Here is a 15965-nt window from a genome sequence, read left to right on the forward strand (position 1 = left end):
TGTTTTTTGCAAAAAAGTTTTTAAAAAAATTTGGAAAAAGTTTTTCATGTTTTTTATTTATTTTTGTGTTAGACAATTGGAGTCGTTTATGCCTAATTCACTAAGTTTTTTCGCGTGCGTATAGTTTTTTCATCAAATGGCGTAAAAAAGACACTAACTTGAAAATTTTCTGTTGAAAATGTGTTAGGAACATTCTGTGCTACTTGCACAGCAACCGGCTATCCTTGTTTAGTTTTTGTAGTTTTTTTGTTTTGTACTTAATTGGCTTGGTGGCGTCTTTGGATGTTCAAATCAAGTTCCTTTGCCTGTGAGTCTTTTGAAGGGCTGAGTAAATGTTTTTTAAATGTAATTAATTTTTTTATTAAAACAATTTTTTTTGGCTCAACGGGTATCTTCTGAAAAATTGTCGGCTTTGTTACCGCTTCTTCTACAAAAATCGAATCACTTATTTTCATGCTTTTATTTACAATCAATGACTGAGCATGTCAGGTTGTTGACGAAGAAAACAACCTTCCTAACTAAGAAATTGTCCGCAAATATCGTCAAATTAATAACAAATTTGAGCTATTCAATATCTAATAGTTAAACTGCAGCTATTGCAAACTATGAGAAACTAAGCTTTGTAAATTTTGAAGCGATTAAAGAACTCCTATTCAGTAAATAAAAAACGGCGATTAAAGGGTAAAGTCATAATGATACACATTCAACATATCCTTCGCGATTTTGGATTCTATTCAATTTTAATATTTCTCACTGGTTTGAATAAAATTGGTAAGTGACATATTGAAATTCTAGATAAAAAGAACGGCAATCATCACACGAAATCTGGAAAATTGTGGGAAAATAATCAGAAATCGGATCAAAACTAAGACCGACAAAAAACGATAAAGCAATTTAACAACTTCAAAATTATTCACGTGCAACCAGATAATGAACTGAAAAAGCAAAATAAGGTTAAAGGAAAATTTCAAATCATTATTTAGACTAGGAAAGATTGGACATCGCACTTTAAAAAGTACTCTTTAAGACAGAAAAGATTTTGATCGAGATATAATTGAAGACTAAATGATGTTATAAAATTGTAGTTTTGATTGTCATTGCGTCAAATTCGTTTGTCTCAAACTGAGATATCATTTTCCTCACAGTATGGAAGTTAAAAGCAGTTGATTTGAGCTGTTTATTTTGTAACCTCATGCATGCAATGATATCGTTTAGAGTTGCCATAATGCACTACTGTTTTATTGCACCCTAATGATGAATTTAGGTTGCACCAAAAAATGTGAGTTTGAATTGGAAGCAGTAACGCGGATTGATGCCTCGCAGCTGTATGTTGTATTTGACACAAATTTCCTCGAGTACGATGAAAAAAATGATGTGACAATTTACCAAATGCAAGTGCCTTTGGCGGGTAGAAATGGGACATTTGCACGTGACGAGTATGTGTTCCTAATTGACAATAACTGTGAGTACCTGGTTCATGCAGATGGAAAAGAGACGCACCCAGTCGAATTTGACGATGGTCTGTGTAGAACGGGGCTGAAGATACATTCAGACAACTTCACTTTTAAGGCCCCAGCTGAGGGTGATAAGAGCGCCCCTTTGTGGACAGCCCGTTTGTACACTAGGGGAAAGAATGGCTTTTACAGTGCTCGAACATATGCAGCAAATGCTACGGCCTATTTGGAAATGCACCAGGGCTATAAAGCGCCTAACTGCTTTTGCCGAGATGGTAAGAATATTGAAGCAAAGTTTAAGTCAGCTAATTTGCATCGATATTCTTGAACCTGCTTTTTCCATATACAGTTTTATTATCATTTTTTCATTGATATGCTGTAACATGGCCTAATTGTAACAATCCGACAATGTGAACAAAAGAATTCTTACTAATAAAAATTCGGTGGAGGGAAAGGAAAAATAGCCTAAAAATTGTACTAAATGCAGCTATTTTTCCGTAAACAGAATTAGCCCTGTTGTTACATTTCAGGTGTTGCAATTTCAAGCCATAGCAACAGGCGGCTGCGCAAATACCACAAAGTTTTAACTACAGTAGATTTCGTAAACAATTGAATCTTACTGTTGTTTTTAAACAATCGATTAGCTTAGTTTTGATGAATTTTTGAAAGAAAATCTTGAAATATGTTCACGCATGTCTTAAAAATAGTTTTTTTTGCGTAAACGCCATTATCGAAAAGCGAAAGTGTGAAGGGAACAAAAACGTGATCGATTTTGAAGGATTTTATTTTTAGGATTTCCAGCTATTTCCAGATGAATGATCTAGTTTTCTTAAATTGGATTTTTCTTTAAAAAAAGAAGTCAATCGTAAATTATTCTTAAAATTAAAAAATAATTTCAAGGGGATATAATTCTGTGAAACTCGAAACGTGTTTTTTTTTCAAAAAAAAACTAATTTTTTTTTCGGTTTTGCTTTCATTGACTGTTACCGAACTGTATGTTGGTTATGTGAATCAAATTCTCAGCCATTTTGCTGGAAATTGGAGGGATGACTGAAATCAAAATCGATTAATATAAATGGATAACGAGAATTTTCGTTTCCTGTGAAATTAACTCAGAATGGGCTCTTTTTTTTCAGAGTTTTTCAGAATTTTTTTGTGTTTCTTATGTTTCAGTAGGTGAAAGAGTTTTTAATTGGCTGAGCAGTTATAGGAATCAGTTATCAGTGTTTTTTATTTCAACCACCTGCATTTTTACCAGTAAAATTTTTGTTCACTAGATACGATTGATTTAGAAATTGCAGGCATCAATGACCAAACTATTTAATCATCAACCTTGCAAAATCACTCGTTACACCATAAAGTATATGCTTACTTGAAATGAGTAAATAAAAAAGAATTCCGTTAAGAATAGCTTGCAAGTAATAGCAACAGAATTACTTAATGAATACAGACTGGAAATTTAAAAAATCAGACCGGTTTTTTTCTAAACAGAAATTTTCAAAAAAGTTTACCATTAAATCACGACCGCAAGAAACTACAAATGATACCACCCCCTTGCCACCCCTGAATTTTTTTGAGTTTTTTTGTGAAGAAAAAACGCCCTTCGACATGGTTCGTTCCCATCCCGTGTAGGGATGCGTCGATGACCCATATCGAATAAACCGTCAAAACGTTGCTCGCAGATTATGTCGTACCTCGTATTCTAGGTGTTCACCTCAAGGTTGAATGGTATACCCTCTCCTCGTGGTCTGTGTCTGGCCATTTTCGCTGCTAGTTCTGGCGTTCCACAGTGTGTGTTGATCGTGGTTTTGGGTCTATACTTTCTTGCTGCTTCCAGGTTTGTCTCGGTGGTCTGTTCTTCCGTTCCGCATGTTCTTCTGTGGCGCGCGGTGTTTGCTTTGCTAAGCTCTTCCCGGCAGTTGTTGCATTTTGCGAATCCCTTCGGCGTTTGTTGTTTTCCGCCAGATGTTTTCATGTGGTTTTTTATCGTGTTCTCCGTGTTGAAAGTGGCTTTGCATTTTTTGCACTCAAAGTTACACTGTGGGTCTTCAGGAATACATTTCACGTGAGTTCCGAGGCTTGCTTTGCTCTCACTGACCCTGTCACCTTGAGCGCACGTTGTCAAGGTTTCTTTGGTTGGGATGGCGTTTCTAGGGCCCGCTTCCTCAAAAATGAAATAACCACGACTTCGCTCCTACTTTGCCAGGTGTTCTATCCCCTCAACTATTCTCTTCCACCATGTCTTTCTATCGGCTGCTAGCTTGTCTGCGCTCGTCCAATCTATGCCTGCTTCTTTCCAATAGGGCAGCGTCCTTTTCTTCTTCTTTCCGGGGCCTTTCGGTCTTCCTTCCAACTTCTCCAGCCATCCAAAAGCTGCTGCTTTCGTCCTTCTGTCGTTTCTAATGCGCAGTATGTGGGCAATGCCTTGGAGTGCTCTCTTCTCGATCTTCTGCTGTAGACTTCGGGTCCAGTTGGTTTCTCACATCCTGCATGTTCTTTCCTTTTTCTTGCATTTCCAACAGTGTCGGATTTTTCGTGTTGCTCCAGATATACCGATAGCAATTGTCCACTCACAATTGCAGGTTTTTGATGTCTGAGGCGTACCAAGCTCTAACCGCCACATCAAACAGGAGCCCGCTCTCCAAACAAGCTTCCACCACTCTTGCTTGATGTACCTTGGTGATCCGAGTGATCTTAATCCGCGCTTTCACTCTCGCCCACAACTTCACTGCTCTATTCTTCCTGTGTTTCAGATCTTCTTCGGGTCCACATCACACTCATAGCATCCTCTCGTCTCTCCGGACTCATATTTGCCAAACTCCAGCCTCTCTTCCTTGCCTTCGTTGGTCTTCGCTCTCACTCCATCTTCCAGTTCTTCAGCGTCGCCAATGAGGGTCGTGTCGTCTGCGAAAAGAGATAAGGAGAAAACTACAGTGGATGCTTCGCTGTTGTAGTTGTCGACTTTGTCCGGGATCGGTAATTTGCTCCCTGGAATTCAGCCTCATCTAACTTCAACAGTTTTTTCCTTCTCTTTCGGCTTCGCATCTCTAACTCTCTCCGCAACACTCATGACAATCTAGTGATAAATTTTGAATAGGCCCGGGTAACAAGGGTAGCCCTCTCTCAAACCTATCTCGGGGTGCCAAGTGTCGTTGTCTCATTCTCTGCCTTCGATAAAGTACATTGCCGACTCGTGAAGATACATCAGACTCTCCAGGAAAGACCATATCGTCTCAACATCTCCCAGAAAGCCGGCTCACTCTCAGGTAGGCTATGGTCAGATCCAGTAGGCATGCCTCAGGGTCGTTGTTGTCCATCGGCTCGTTTAATCTTCTGCGTCGCTTTACCAAATCTGGAATTAGTTCCGTGTGAAACTGGGAGCTTCCCTCATCTAGGTCTATAACATTTTAATCCCCTTCCCATTTACTGCTTCTTAAGTGTGCGTTTTGTACTTTGGAACCGTCATCACTTCTGCCAGGGGATCCGAGGGGTCCCTAACTTTGCATGCCTGGGTCAAATCTTCTCTTATCGGCCTTTGAGTTTCATAGAGTTAGCTTTATTATTTTCCATTGAAGGTTGCCAATCTTACTTCACTTCTTTTTTTCAGCCATGGGAATGACCACTTAATTAAAAATTCGATAAATTTTGTACTCGCTTGTTTCTTTTTTAGTTTTATAATTTTCTTGTATAGTAGCCAAAATCAAGCCACCTGCTCACCATTAGTTTTAGTATACTGCATGCAATTCCGAAGTCAATAGTATTTGTCGAATTCTTAGTTTGTCCGAAAGGTATTACGATCACCGATCCTACACACTGGCAAAAATGGGTTATTGATGTGAGTGGGTGTTTTTTATGGCATATTTTTCATGTAAGTTTTATCTAGAATTTAGTTTATCTATAAACGGTTTTTTTTCAAACTCACTTATTTTTGTCGGTAATTACTACTAGATGATATGATAACTACTGAAGAAAAAGGCTATTTTGTTTTTGTTCTGACTTTCGAAGATTTTTGATCGAGGTAATTTTTTCTCAAGATATTACGTTTTAATTAGCCATTTTCAAAAGATTTTTAACATCATCCAAAAGGTGTTGTTGATTTGACGTCAATCAAACTTAAACAATGTCAAATTTTCAAACGAACAGTGCTCCATAGACCTCAATTGGCAGTCGGATCGTTCAGGACTACGCCCTGATAGAAGCAGTCGTGTTCATTTTTGTAATATATTGACTCAGGTCAAATGCTTTCAATATGATTTATATGACTCGCCCGATACGTCGTGTCTTTGCTGCAAAAAATGACAATCATAAGCACTTACATTTTCTTACTTTTTGATCGGAACAACCAAGCGAAGCCACTGAAGATAGGCTCTTGGAACTGAATCTTTTCGTAAGATAAAGGCAGCAAAGTTGTTTTCTCACTAAGATCATCGTCCGTTTTCAATCCGAAGACGGATGACAATCGACTATTGGGTTTAGGCAAAGGCGTGTTGTGTGACGGAATCTACCCTCCAGAGGAGAACATGACTTGCTACTCCAAGCGAAGCAACAGCAACGAGGAAGGACCAGGTGAGATATACAGTTAACATTATTTTTTTTTGATATAAGGACAAAAAAATGCATAACATAAAAAAAAATTTGTTGAAAATTTCAGCCCATAGTGACTCATTCAGTGTTTATTTTAGAGCAACCATCGCTTCTGCTGTTATTTGTTACTCTGATAAGTTATGTTTTAGTAAAGTGCGAGAAGTTGAGGAGACATGATGGCGTTGACGGCGACCTTACCGATTACCCGGTCGTTGGATGTCGTGTAAGATGCATATTACTTACTGCAATGAACATTATACTCCCAAAATATACATTAATTGATGTTTTCCTGCAAAAAAAGGTTGGCTATATTTCCTTTTTTAATTTTCGACTAACAGCAGTGCGCCAATCTCTTTGTATGTTTGATAAAGCTTGGAAACAACAGGCGTTGTCATTGGAATCCCAAAACATCAGTTGTTAAAACGCAACGCTAAAAACTCCAAGGAAGCATTGTTTGAGCGATTTTTTGTTGGTGACAATTGTTAACAAAAAGTTTTAGAGTCAATGTTTAAGCGAAAGGCATGAATGTTCTTGAAGCTTTTTTTTTCAATCTGAAGTCCGGATAAATTTCAATTTAAGGTCTTTAATCTAGTCAAGGTCAAACTTCCAGACAGGTTGTCTTGAAGCTTTAAGTACAGGGCAGCGCAATGCATAAAGGGCAGGGCTAGGTGAGGCAATGTAAGAAAAAAAATGGCCGGGGCGAAGCACGGCAAAGAGGGTCTTGGCAAGGCCAAGGCAGGGCAACGCAAGGCAGGAGAGCGTAAGGCAAGGCAGGTTAGTGGGAGGAAAGGCAGGTCAGCGCAAGGCCAGTAGGGGAAACGCAGCACAAGGCAGCGCAGCGCAAGAAGAGCAATGCAGCGCAGCGCAAGGAGAGCAATGCAGTGCAGAGCAAGGATAACAGTGAAGCGCAGAACAAGGGGGCAGCACAAGGCAGGGCAGGGCATCGGAAGACAACGCAGGGCTGCTCAGAGCAAGAAAGGGGGAGGGGCACCGCTAGGCAAGAAGGGGCAAGTCAGCGTAGAGCAAGTCTGGGCAGCGTCCATACGGACAGCGCAAGACAAGGCGAGTCATGGCAGGGCAGCGCAAATCAAGAAAGGGTAGCGCAGAGCAAGGAGGGCAGGGCATCGCAGAGCAAGGAGGGGCTGCGCAAGCCAGGGCAGGGCGTGGCCGCTATAGACCAAGAGAAGCAGGGCATCGCAAAACAAGGAAGAGCAGGGCAATACAGCACAAAGAAAGGCAGCGCAGAGCAAAGAGGGCCAGCTCAAGGCAATGCAAGTCATGACTGAGTGGCGCAGGCCAAGAAAAGGGACGTTAAAGAGTGAATTTTCCCAAAATTTTTTGAATCCGAAGTCTGGATAATTTTTTTACTGAGAATTTTTTATTTAAGTCCAGGCCATTTGTCTATACAGACTGCCTTGAAATTTTGCGAAACATAAGTTGATTAAATTTTCAAATTATCATGAAAAATTTCTATGAGAAACTATTAAATTATTATTAATATTTTAAACCCTTAGCTGCATGCTACCGGTAAAAATTTTATAGTGTTTTAGTTTAATTGCGGTTTTCAGGCTACCGCAATCTCATAGCTTTGGAGATTTGGACGAATTTACGATATTTGCTGAAAATTAATTTCTCAACTGTTAGAAATTCAACTTAAATTCAAATTTTATAATAATATTTTATCATAATTTCAGTTTTGTTGCAATTTCGTTGTCGCCTACCCACAATTTTTATTAGAAAATTTTCTGGTGCTACCAGTGTGTGTAATTTTTTTGCTTTTTTACAGTGTTGTTTTGTTCTCCAGATATGTCCTCATGATTAGTTTTGTTACTCGAAATTCATTGACATTAAACAGTTTTTCGTTTTCTATGATTCTCTACTGAGAATATGATTTCCTTTTAGACGAATTGTCATCCTTATATCATTTTACAACGCACAGGGTCTGTTTACTCAGTACAGTCGAACTTGTGAAAAGTCTGTTCGCCTTATTTTACGCAAAAAAATCCTAAAGATTATCCCTCAACGAAGCTTGTCCCTAGGTTTCTGCGCCTTCCTATCCGTCAGAATGAGTGTTTTCGTAATCACACTGAGAAAGTTCCAATTGAGTTTATTGAAACTTGAACATCCTAAAGCAATCTGTCAACTTCAAGACATCCAGAAGACTTCAGAAGAACTCCGAGCTGCTTTACGTTTTTTTTTACTCCTTTTTTCTTGTTCCATTATTTAAATTTCTATCAAAGGGTTCACTGACCGTTTAAAAACTGAATATTCTATTCGCCATGCAAAAATCTTCAATTGTCATCCCAACAAGAACAACCTTTGTTCAGCAATTAATATTCGCTTGTGGTCCTCAAAAAATTTTCAAGCCACTGCAGTTTGTTATTGATATTGTTAGCAAGGGACTGAAATTTCGCGTTTTGCTGAAGTTCAACAAAAATTATTTTTGCCAATGTCAGCAACCTCCTGTACAAACTAGCAGACAAAAATCGCAACGTTGACGTGATAAACAAGATTAATGCAAACGCTCTCTTATTTTGTCAGCAGTGTACGAAACAGTTACAAAACAGAACTGTTATTAAAGCTAAGCAGTACTTAAAGGCGAATAATCTTGTCGCAGTTCCTTCTGACAAAGGCTTGGGGTTTTGTTTAAAGTACAAAGCATTTTACGTTTCTAAAGTCCAGCAATTAACTAGTGGTCATCAGTTCGAGGTATATGACGTTACGAATCACCGTAAAAACGCTAAAGAAGTATCTATTGCAGAATATGAGAGATTCAATGCTGAGCTGTCTGTTTTGAGGAGACGTGATCTCATATCTGAAGACCTTTAGTTGAAGTTTCGCTCCACTGGTGGTCAAAATGCTCGATTGTATGGTCTGGCTAACGTTCCCAAAAACAACACACAATTGAGACCTATACAGTCCATGTCTGTCTCTTGTTATCAGAGTTCTTAGTGGAGAGATCTGATACCAGCTTATCCACTTCTTGGTACCATAAACCTACAGACACTGAACTGCGTATGATCTTCCACGCTGTTGCTCGTACGAGGTATAAACGTTCGATCTTAGCACTCATGATGTACAAGTTTTGTCGTTCATGCTCATCCTGGTCCTTACTAAATGGTAAATGGTTGTTTTAAGTTAGGAATGTCCATAATTGAGAGAAACCAGTGTCTTACGGCGTTTTATAACCCTATTGATTGAAAAACACTTCGATATTATTACTGATGATCATGACAAACCTAAACAACCTAGTAAACCAAAGAAAATTGATGACAAATTTTTTTGCTTTTATTCAGTATCGTAGTTTTGTTACTGACAATTTTCTGAGAAAAATTTATTCTGACAGTTAATTTCCAGTACAGTTAGTTCTTTTTACTGAGAAATTACGTCAATATGTGTCTGTGCTTGACGAGCCTGTTGCTTTATTGTTCCAAAGTCGTGTCCTGTAAAAAATTACTGATGTGGGGTTCAACGCCCTATCTGTCGGGCGAACTATCCGTCATCATACGACTCGTCTGCGGTTACATAGTTACAAGGCTGCTCCAGTTCGACAACATTTAGATGCTTTTAATATTCCTAAATCAACAATTCCGTCAAGCACAAAAATTTTAAAAAGCAGAAACATCTGGAAAATCTTTTATTATTAGAAGCTCTGAGTGTTTGCCAGTTATGACGATCTATCAATAGCCGCGATGAATTCAAATCGAAGGATTTGTTGGTGAGATTCCATTGACTCCGAATGGTGGCGCGCGTGGTTCACTATTGTTGCAGCTCCGTTGTTGCCTGCCCATAATTTTTTTAAAAAAATTTTATGGTGCTACCAATGCGTGTAATTTTTTTTTGCTCTTTTTACAGCGTTCTTTTGTTCTTAAGATATGCCCTGATGATGAGTTTTGTTACTCGAAATGCATTGACATTTTAAGTTTTCTCGTTTTTATGATTTTAATTGTACTTGAATGATAACTGTGGTTTATTTTAGGGTTGCGATGTTGATGATACAACTTAACTTTTCAAAAGCTTGTTGCTTGAAAAATTTTGACGAAAACGAATCTCTTAGAAATTTTTCTTTATATAAATAAAAACCAAAAAACTAAAAGCAATTCTCATAAGTTTAAAACCGGTTTTTAAAACTTTTTTTATCTGCACTTGCGTGCTTATGAGAATGTAGTTCAGCCTGGCATTTCTATGTCAAAAGTTGCTTTTCGCAATCTTTGTAGGTCAGGAGATACGGTTGTTTTTACAATTTCCTCGAGTAGTTCCGAAAGTTGGAAAAAAGTTCAAAGATATCTTCAATTTCTAGTCTTTGTTCACGTACTTGCATGCTAAGGGGAAAGTAGTTCGGGTGTTGCGAGTCAAATGCCACATTTTTCAAATCCAGAAAATCGCAGTTAAATCCAGAAGTTCGCAGTTAAGCAGATACGCACGATTTAACGAGTCTTTTGAAAAGTTCTGGATACTTGAAAAAAAAAATTAAAAGTTCAAAAATCAACGTTTTGCCTGCGTACCTGCAAGAAAAAGTTTAGATGGAAGTTTTGAATACAGAACTTGGCCTTTCAGAAGCTCATAAATTAGGCATTCTGAAGAATTTGATGAATTTTTCTGAAAACACTATTCGTAGCCTATTTTAGCAAGCAAGCTTCCATCACAGGTGGACAAAAATAAATTGGTTTTTTTTCCAGACAAAAAAAAACAATTTCCTTGTAGTAAAAAATTTTAATTACATACCGAGGCTAAAGATTTATGTCTCATCTGGCCTCGTTGTCTTTCCTCTCAAATCTCATTTCTAATGAATACTAACAATGAATATTTTTTTATGGTTGACAGAATAATTTTTCCTATTTCTTTCTGTTACGCTTTGAAAGAACTAAAAATTGTTTGCTCAAAAGATTGCTTGAAAAAATTCAAATGTTTCGAGAACCAATTCCCACGTTTTAAACGACATTGAAATTTTCTCATTCATTGATGGTTTGCCTGGGCGAACATTAAAGCTTTTTGCGAACCGTATCAAGATCTAAAATCAAAGTTAATTTGTTTGCTTTAAAAGTTATTGTTCATAAGTTTGCTTGAAAAAAGCGTTACTTTTATCTTATGAAATGTTGTTGTTCGATAGCTTGTTCAATAAATGTTGTTGAACAAGAACAATTGAATTTAAGGCTGCTTTCATAAATTGAGTGTATTCGGATAAGTTGAATTGTTTTCAAGCAAGTTTATGAGTAATAAAACGTACAAATTTTATAGATTGAACTTGAAACTATGTAATTCAGTAGCTTGCAAAAATTGTTCACCAAGCGATTTACTCTATGAAACAACGTTGACTTTTTTAGAGTTCTTAGTGGAGAGATCTGATACCAGCTTATCCACTACTTGTTACCATAAACCTACAGACACTGTACTGCGTATGAACTTCCACGCTGTTGCTCGTACGAGGTATAAACGTTCGATCTTAGCACTCATGATGTACAAGTTTTATCGTTCATGCTCATCCTGGTCCTTACTAAATGGTTGTTTTAAGTTAGGAATGTCCATAATTGAGAAAAACCAGTGTCTTACGGCATTTTATAACCCTAATGATTGAAAAACACATTCGATGTTATTACTGATGATCATGACAAACCTAAACAACGTAGTAAACCAAAGAAAGTGATGACAAATCCAGCGAATAAATTTTTAAACAGTTCAAGTTGTTTCATAGGGTGAATTGCTTGGCTAACATTTTTTGCAAGCTACTGAATTACATAGTTTCAAGTTCAATCTATAAAATTTGTACGTTTCATTACTCATAAACTTGCTTGAAAACAATTCAACTTATCCGAATACACTCAATTTATGAAAGCAGCCTTAAATTCAATTGTTCTTGTTCAGTTGCTGGCTTAAAGTTTTTGCTGGTCGATTCACGCTACGAAACAACAATTTTGAGTTTTCATCTCTCAATCGGTTTGGTGAAAAAATATATAACTTTAGCGAATAGAATAAAGCAACTAGAATAAGCTGGAATTTTTTTTTGCTCGTGCCCATAAGTTTGCTTGAAAAAATTTCATTTTATCGCTCTAACTTCAATAAATTCAATTCAAGATGTAATGTTAAATAAATTAAAATTCCGATTGCTCGATTGGCTTGCATAGTAATTCTTATCTAATAACGTCGAAAATTTCGAAGATCTTTCTGTTTATAGCTTATTTTGAAGACTCTTATTTTGGACACGGATCGCGCTGTAATTTAAGATAAAACCCAGAAGTTGACTTCTTTCGATGCGAGTCACAATAAATAAAATCTCTCGATGTTTTTTCACCTGAATGTCTTGCCTACCATGGTTTTGCAAACCTGTTGAAACCCTTATACATTTGAAATATTTTAACGATTCTTTACTTGACTAATTCGCCTCAAAATACCTAAATTATCTCAAAACGATTCACGATATGGAATAACTAGCAGCTTTGCATTGCTTTTGAAGCTTGCTTTTGAAGCTTGCTCAGAACAAGTAACTTTTAGCGATCTGATTGAATAATGGAAACAGGCTTGCTAGATCAAAAATGATTTCAAGGCAGAAGTTTAGAGAAATCTGCCGATAAGTAACTAAACACAAGCTGTGGGGGATTTAGGGGAGGGGCGGATGTCCCCCCTTCAGAACTTGGCCCCCTCACTGAGTCTCCGTTCGGTTTAATTATATGACATCCATTTTCGGCCCCAACCCTAAATGCTAAATTTGAAAGGGAGCATTTAGTCCTGTTTTTTTTTTTTTTAAAAGTTTGCCTTTTTGCAAAACATTTCAAAATAGGTTTTTTAGGAAGCCCTCAAAAAGTTCTCGGATAGGGAGCCTCAGAAAGTCAATTTGGTCGAACTAAAAATAAGGTCGACCAAATTTAAAAATTTTACGGAAATTCCGTCCAGTCGAGAAAATCCTAGATCGCCCCTGAACCACAAACTGGTAATTTTTGCCCCCCCCCCCCCCCCAATTTTGAGTTTTCATCTCTCAATCGGTTTGGTGAAAAAAAATATAACTTTAGCGAATAGAATAAAGCAACTAGAATAAGCTGGAATTTTTTTTTGCTCGTGCCCATAAGTTTGCTTGAAAAAATTTCATTTTATCGCTCTAACTTCAATAAATTCAATTCAAGATGTAATGTTAAATAAATTAAAATTCCGATTGCTCGATTGGCTTGCATAGTAATTCTTATCTAATAACGTCGAAAATTTCGAAGATCTTTCTGTTTATAGCTTATTTTGAAGACTCTTATTTTGGACACGGATCGCGCTGTAATTTAAGATAAAACCCAGAAGTTGACTTCTTTCGATGCGAGTCACAATAAATAAAATCTCTCGATGTTTTTTCACCTGAATGTCTTGCCTACCATGGTTTTGCAAACCTGTTGAAACCCTTATACATTTGAAATATTTTAACGATTCTTTACTTGACTAATTCGCCTCAAAATACCTAAATTATCTCAAAAAGATTCACGATATGGAATAACTAGCAGCTTTGCATTGCTTTTGAAGCTTGCTTTTGAAGCTTGCTCAGAACAAGTAACTTTTAGCGATCTGATTGAATAATGGAAACAGGCTTGCTAGATCAAAAATGATTTCAAGGCAGAAGTTTAGAGAAATCTGCCGATAAGTAACTAAACACAAGCTGTGGGGGATTTAGGGGAGGGGCGGATGTCCCCTCTTCAGAACTTGGCCCCCTCACTGAGTCTCCGTTCGGTTTAATTATATGACATCCATTTTCGGCCCCAACCCTAAATGCTAAATTTGAAAGGGAGCATTTAGTCCTGTTTTTCTTTTTTTTAAAAAAGTTTGCCTTTTTGCAAAACTTTTCAAAATAGGTTTTTTAGGAAGCCCTCGAAAAGTTCTCGGATAGGGAGCCTCAGAGAGTCAATTTGGTCGACCTAAAAATTAGGTCGACCAAATTTAAAAATTTTACGGAAATTCCGTCCAGTCGAGAAAATCCTAGATCGCCCCTGAACCACAAACTGGTAATTTTTGCCCCCCCCCCCACAAAAAAAGAACCTTGTAAGTTTTATCCCGAAACGCTTTAGGAGGAGGAGGTTAACATGTAAGGTTCTTTTGTAACCTTGAAATTCATTGCCTCTTTATTCAGGTGAGTGTGAATTTGATTGAAAAGTTGGAGGACAGGTTTCACGAGTGTGCCAGTGCGAAGAAGTGTCCTCAATACGGCATGACCCCGGAAGCACCCGGAGAATTTTCCTACTGCTGTAACACGAACTTGTGTAACCCCTTCGCTGCAACAGATAAAACAGACTCCGAGTCGTTGCAGACGGAAGAAGAAACAACTAGTAGCGGCGATTCACAAATCACTATTTTTGCAGCTATTCTGCTGGTAGAATCTGTAGCAGTCGGACTGCTTTTGTTTTTATGCAGTTATTATAAATAAGTTAACAAGGCTTCTCTGGTCAATATCAGGTCTTGAATCTTTTATCTTTTCTCACTGCATTTAATTAAATCATCAATTCCCAATTTGAACAAAAAGTAAAGAATTTGAAAAATCAAACTTTTTTGTCGTAGTCTACCCCTCATTTTTGCGCAGTTCCGATTAAAAATAATTACTCTTGCGATGAGCAAGAGTATTGCAATCGTCTACTCGACTTTTTTCCCGTAAACAACTTTGTTCTCAGAAAGATCAAATGGGAATCAGTACATTTTATACCCACTACAAGCATGGTTAGTGTACCGCTCTATTGCTAATTAATAGTATGGTTTCTGTATTGGCAAAATATATGCCGTTAACGTAAAGAGTTAAAAATTAATTTTTAGGGTTCGAGTTTTTGCTTGATTTTTGGCACAGGTCGGTCGAATTTAATTCACTCGGCTTATTTAACTAATGTTTTTGTTCAAAGAAATTTTGCTGTTTAGTGTAGCGATTAAAGTCGAATGTTAAAATTTTGAAAAACCTTAATCACTTTTTAAGCCTTCCGTAAAAAACTTAGAAAAATAATATGTGAAAAAATATCAATTTTTTTTTGAAATTTTTTTTTTATTATTCACCATAAATTTTTGGCTTTTAGCCAAATTCTTCTTTTAACAGCTGTAATTTAACAGCTGTTCTAGATCTACTGAAGTAATTCTGGGTCTACAGCTGAAAAAGTTTTCAGTTATAAATTGATTTTTTGTCGGCTTTTTTCGATTCCGTACCAATTATTGTCGGTTCTTTTGCCGGGTGTTTTATTTCGGAAATTTTTTGTCGGTTTTTTCAGTATTTTTTTTATGTTCCAGAGGGTAACGTTAGTACTTGTTTACTTAGTTTTTGTACGCTCTAAACTTTCTGTTAGAAAAGAAAAAACTGAAAAAGTTAATTGCAAAAAAATGTTCAGTTTCTTTTCGAATGCTTGGTTTCTGATTTGTTGTATCAAAAATTGCCTGGAATTATTATTTTTTTTTATTGAAAAAAATTAATTAAATAACAGCCTTAAACCATCTATTCCACTGTGATGACAGGCTTTGGTGAAGATGCCAACGTTGGCGTATAATGTTTGGGAAACTGTCGGTTTTCTAGAGAATTTCAAAAGAACTAATTAAAATAATTTAAGCGTATCTCTCTGATTACTTTATTTCCTCCATTTTCTCAGATCTAGTTTGTTATTACGAACAGATTTATGTAACTAGAATCTGGGGCCTGTTGATAACTGCTAGTTTTTCTAACAATAGTTTGCCCATAATGGAATAATATGAGCCGGGTTCTTTTCCACTCCCCTACCCACGTTGTCATAATGCAATGAACTTTGGTGTGGTGATCAAACTAACTATTGTGAAGAAATTTTTTCTACGTGCCTTTTATCGTAGCATCACATTTTCAGTCATAATAACTATAAAAACAGATATTTTGATTTGTTCAATGAGGAAGTTTCTTCACAATCACCTGTTTCAAATAAAAAAATGATCCGTAGAAAAATAACTCGAAGCATATATGATGAT

At 37.0% G+C, this 15965-nt stretch overlaps 1 protein-coding gene across 1 annotated transcript; it reads left to right on the plus strand.

The window, feature by feature from the left end:
- Positions 1 to 551: 551 nt before the first annotated feature.
- LOC134842469 (uncharacterized) lies at positions 552 to 14511 on the plus strand. Its single transcript, XM_063858821.1, has 5 exons — positions 552 to 771; positions 1265 to 1729; positions 5931 to 6020; positions 6188 to 6261; positions 14134 to 14511. Exons 1-5 carry the CDS (start codon positions 693 to 695, stop codon positions 14425 to 14427), a joined length of 1002 nt encoding a protein of 333 aa, XP_063714891.1. The 5' UTR covers positions 552 to 692; the 3' UTR covers positions 14428 to 14511.
- Positions 14512 to 15965: the final 1454 nt, after the last annotated feature.

Source organism: Symsagittifera roscoffensis, chromosome 3, assembly GCF_963678635.1.
Source record: "Symsagittifera roscoffensis chromosome 3, txSymRosc1.1, whole genome shotgun sequence".
NCBI classification, from domain to species: Eukaryota; Metazoa; Xenacoelomorpha; order Acoela; family Convolutidae; genus Symsagittifera; species Symsagittifera roscoffensis.

Bases quoted from the DNA above. Each gene is read 5' to 3' on its own strand.
- LOC134842469 (XM_063858821.1), top strand. From the start codon at position 693: ATGATACACATTCAACATATCCTTCGCGATTTTGGATTCTATTCAATT. The intron at 1,730-5,930 runs GTAAGAATATTG...TATTGGGTTTAG, and splicing joins TAACTGCTTTTGCCGAGATG to GCAAAGGCGTGTTGTGTGAC. The intron at 6,021-6,187 runs GTGAGATATACA...GTTATGTTTTAG, and splicing joins CAGCAACGAGGAAGGACCAG to TAAAGTGCGAGAAGTTGAGG.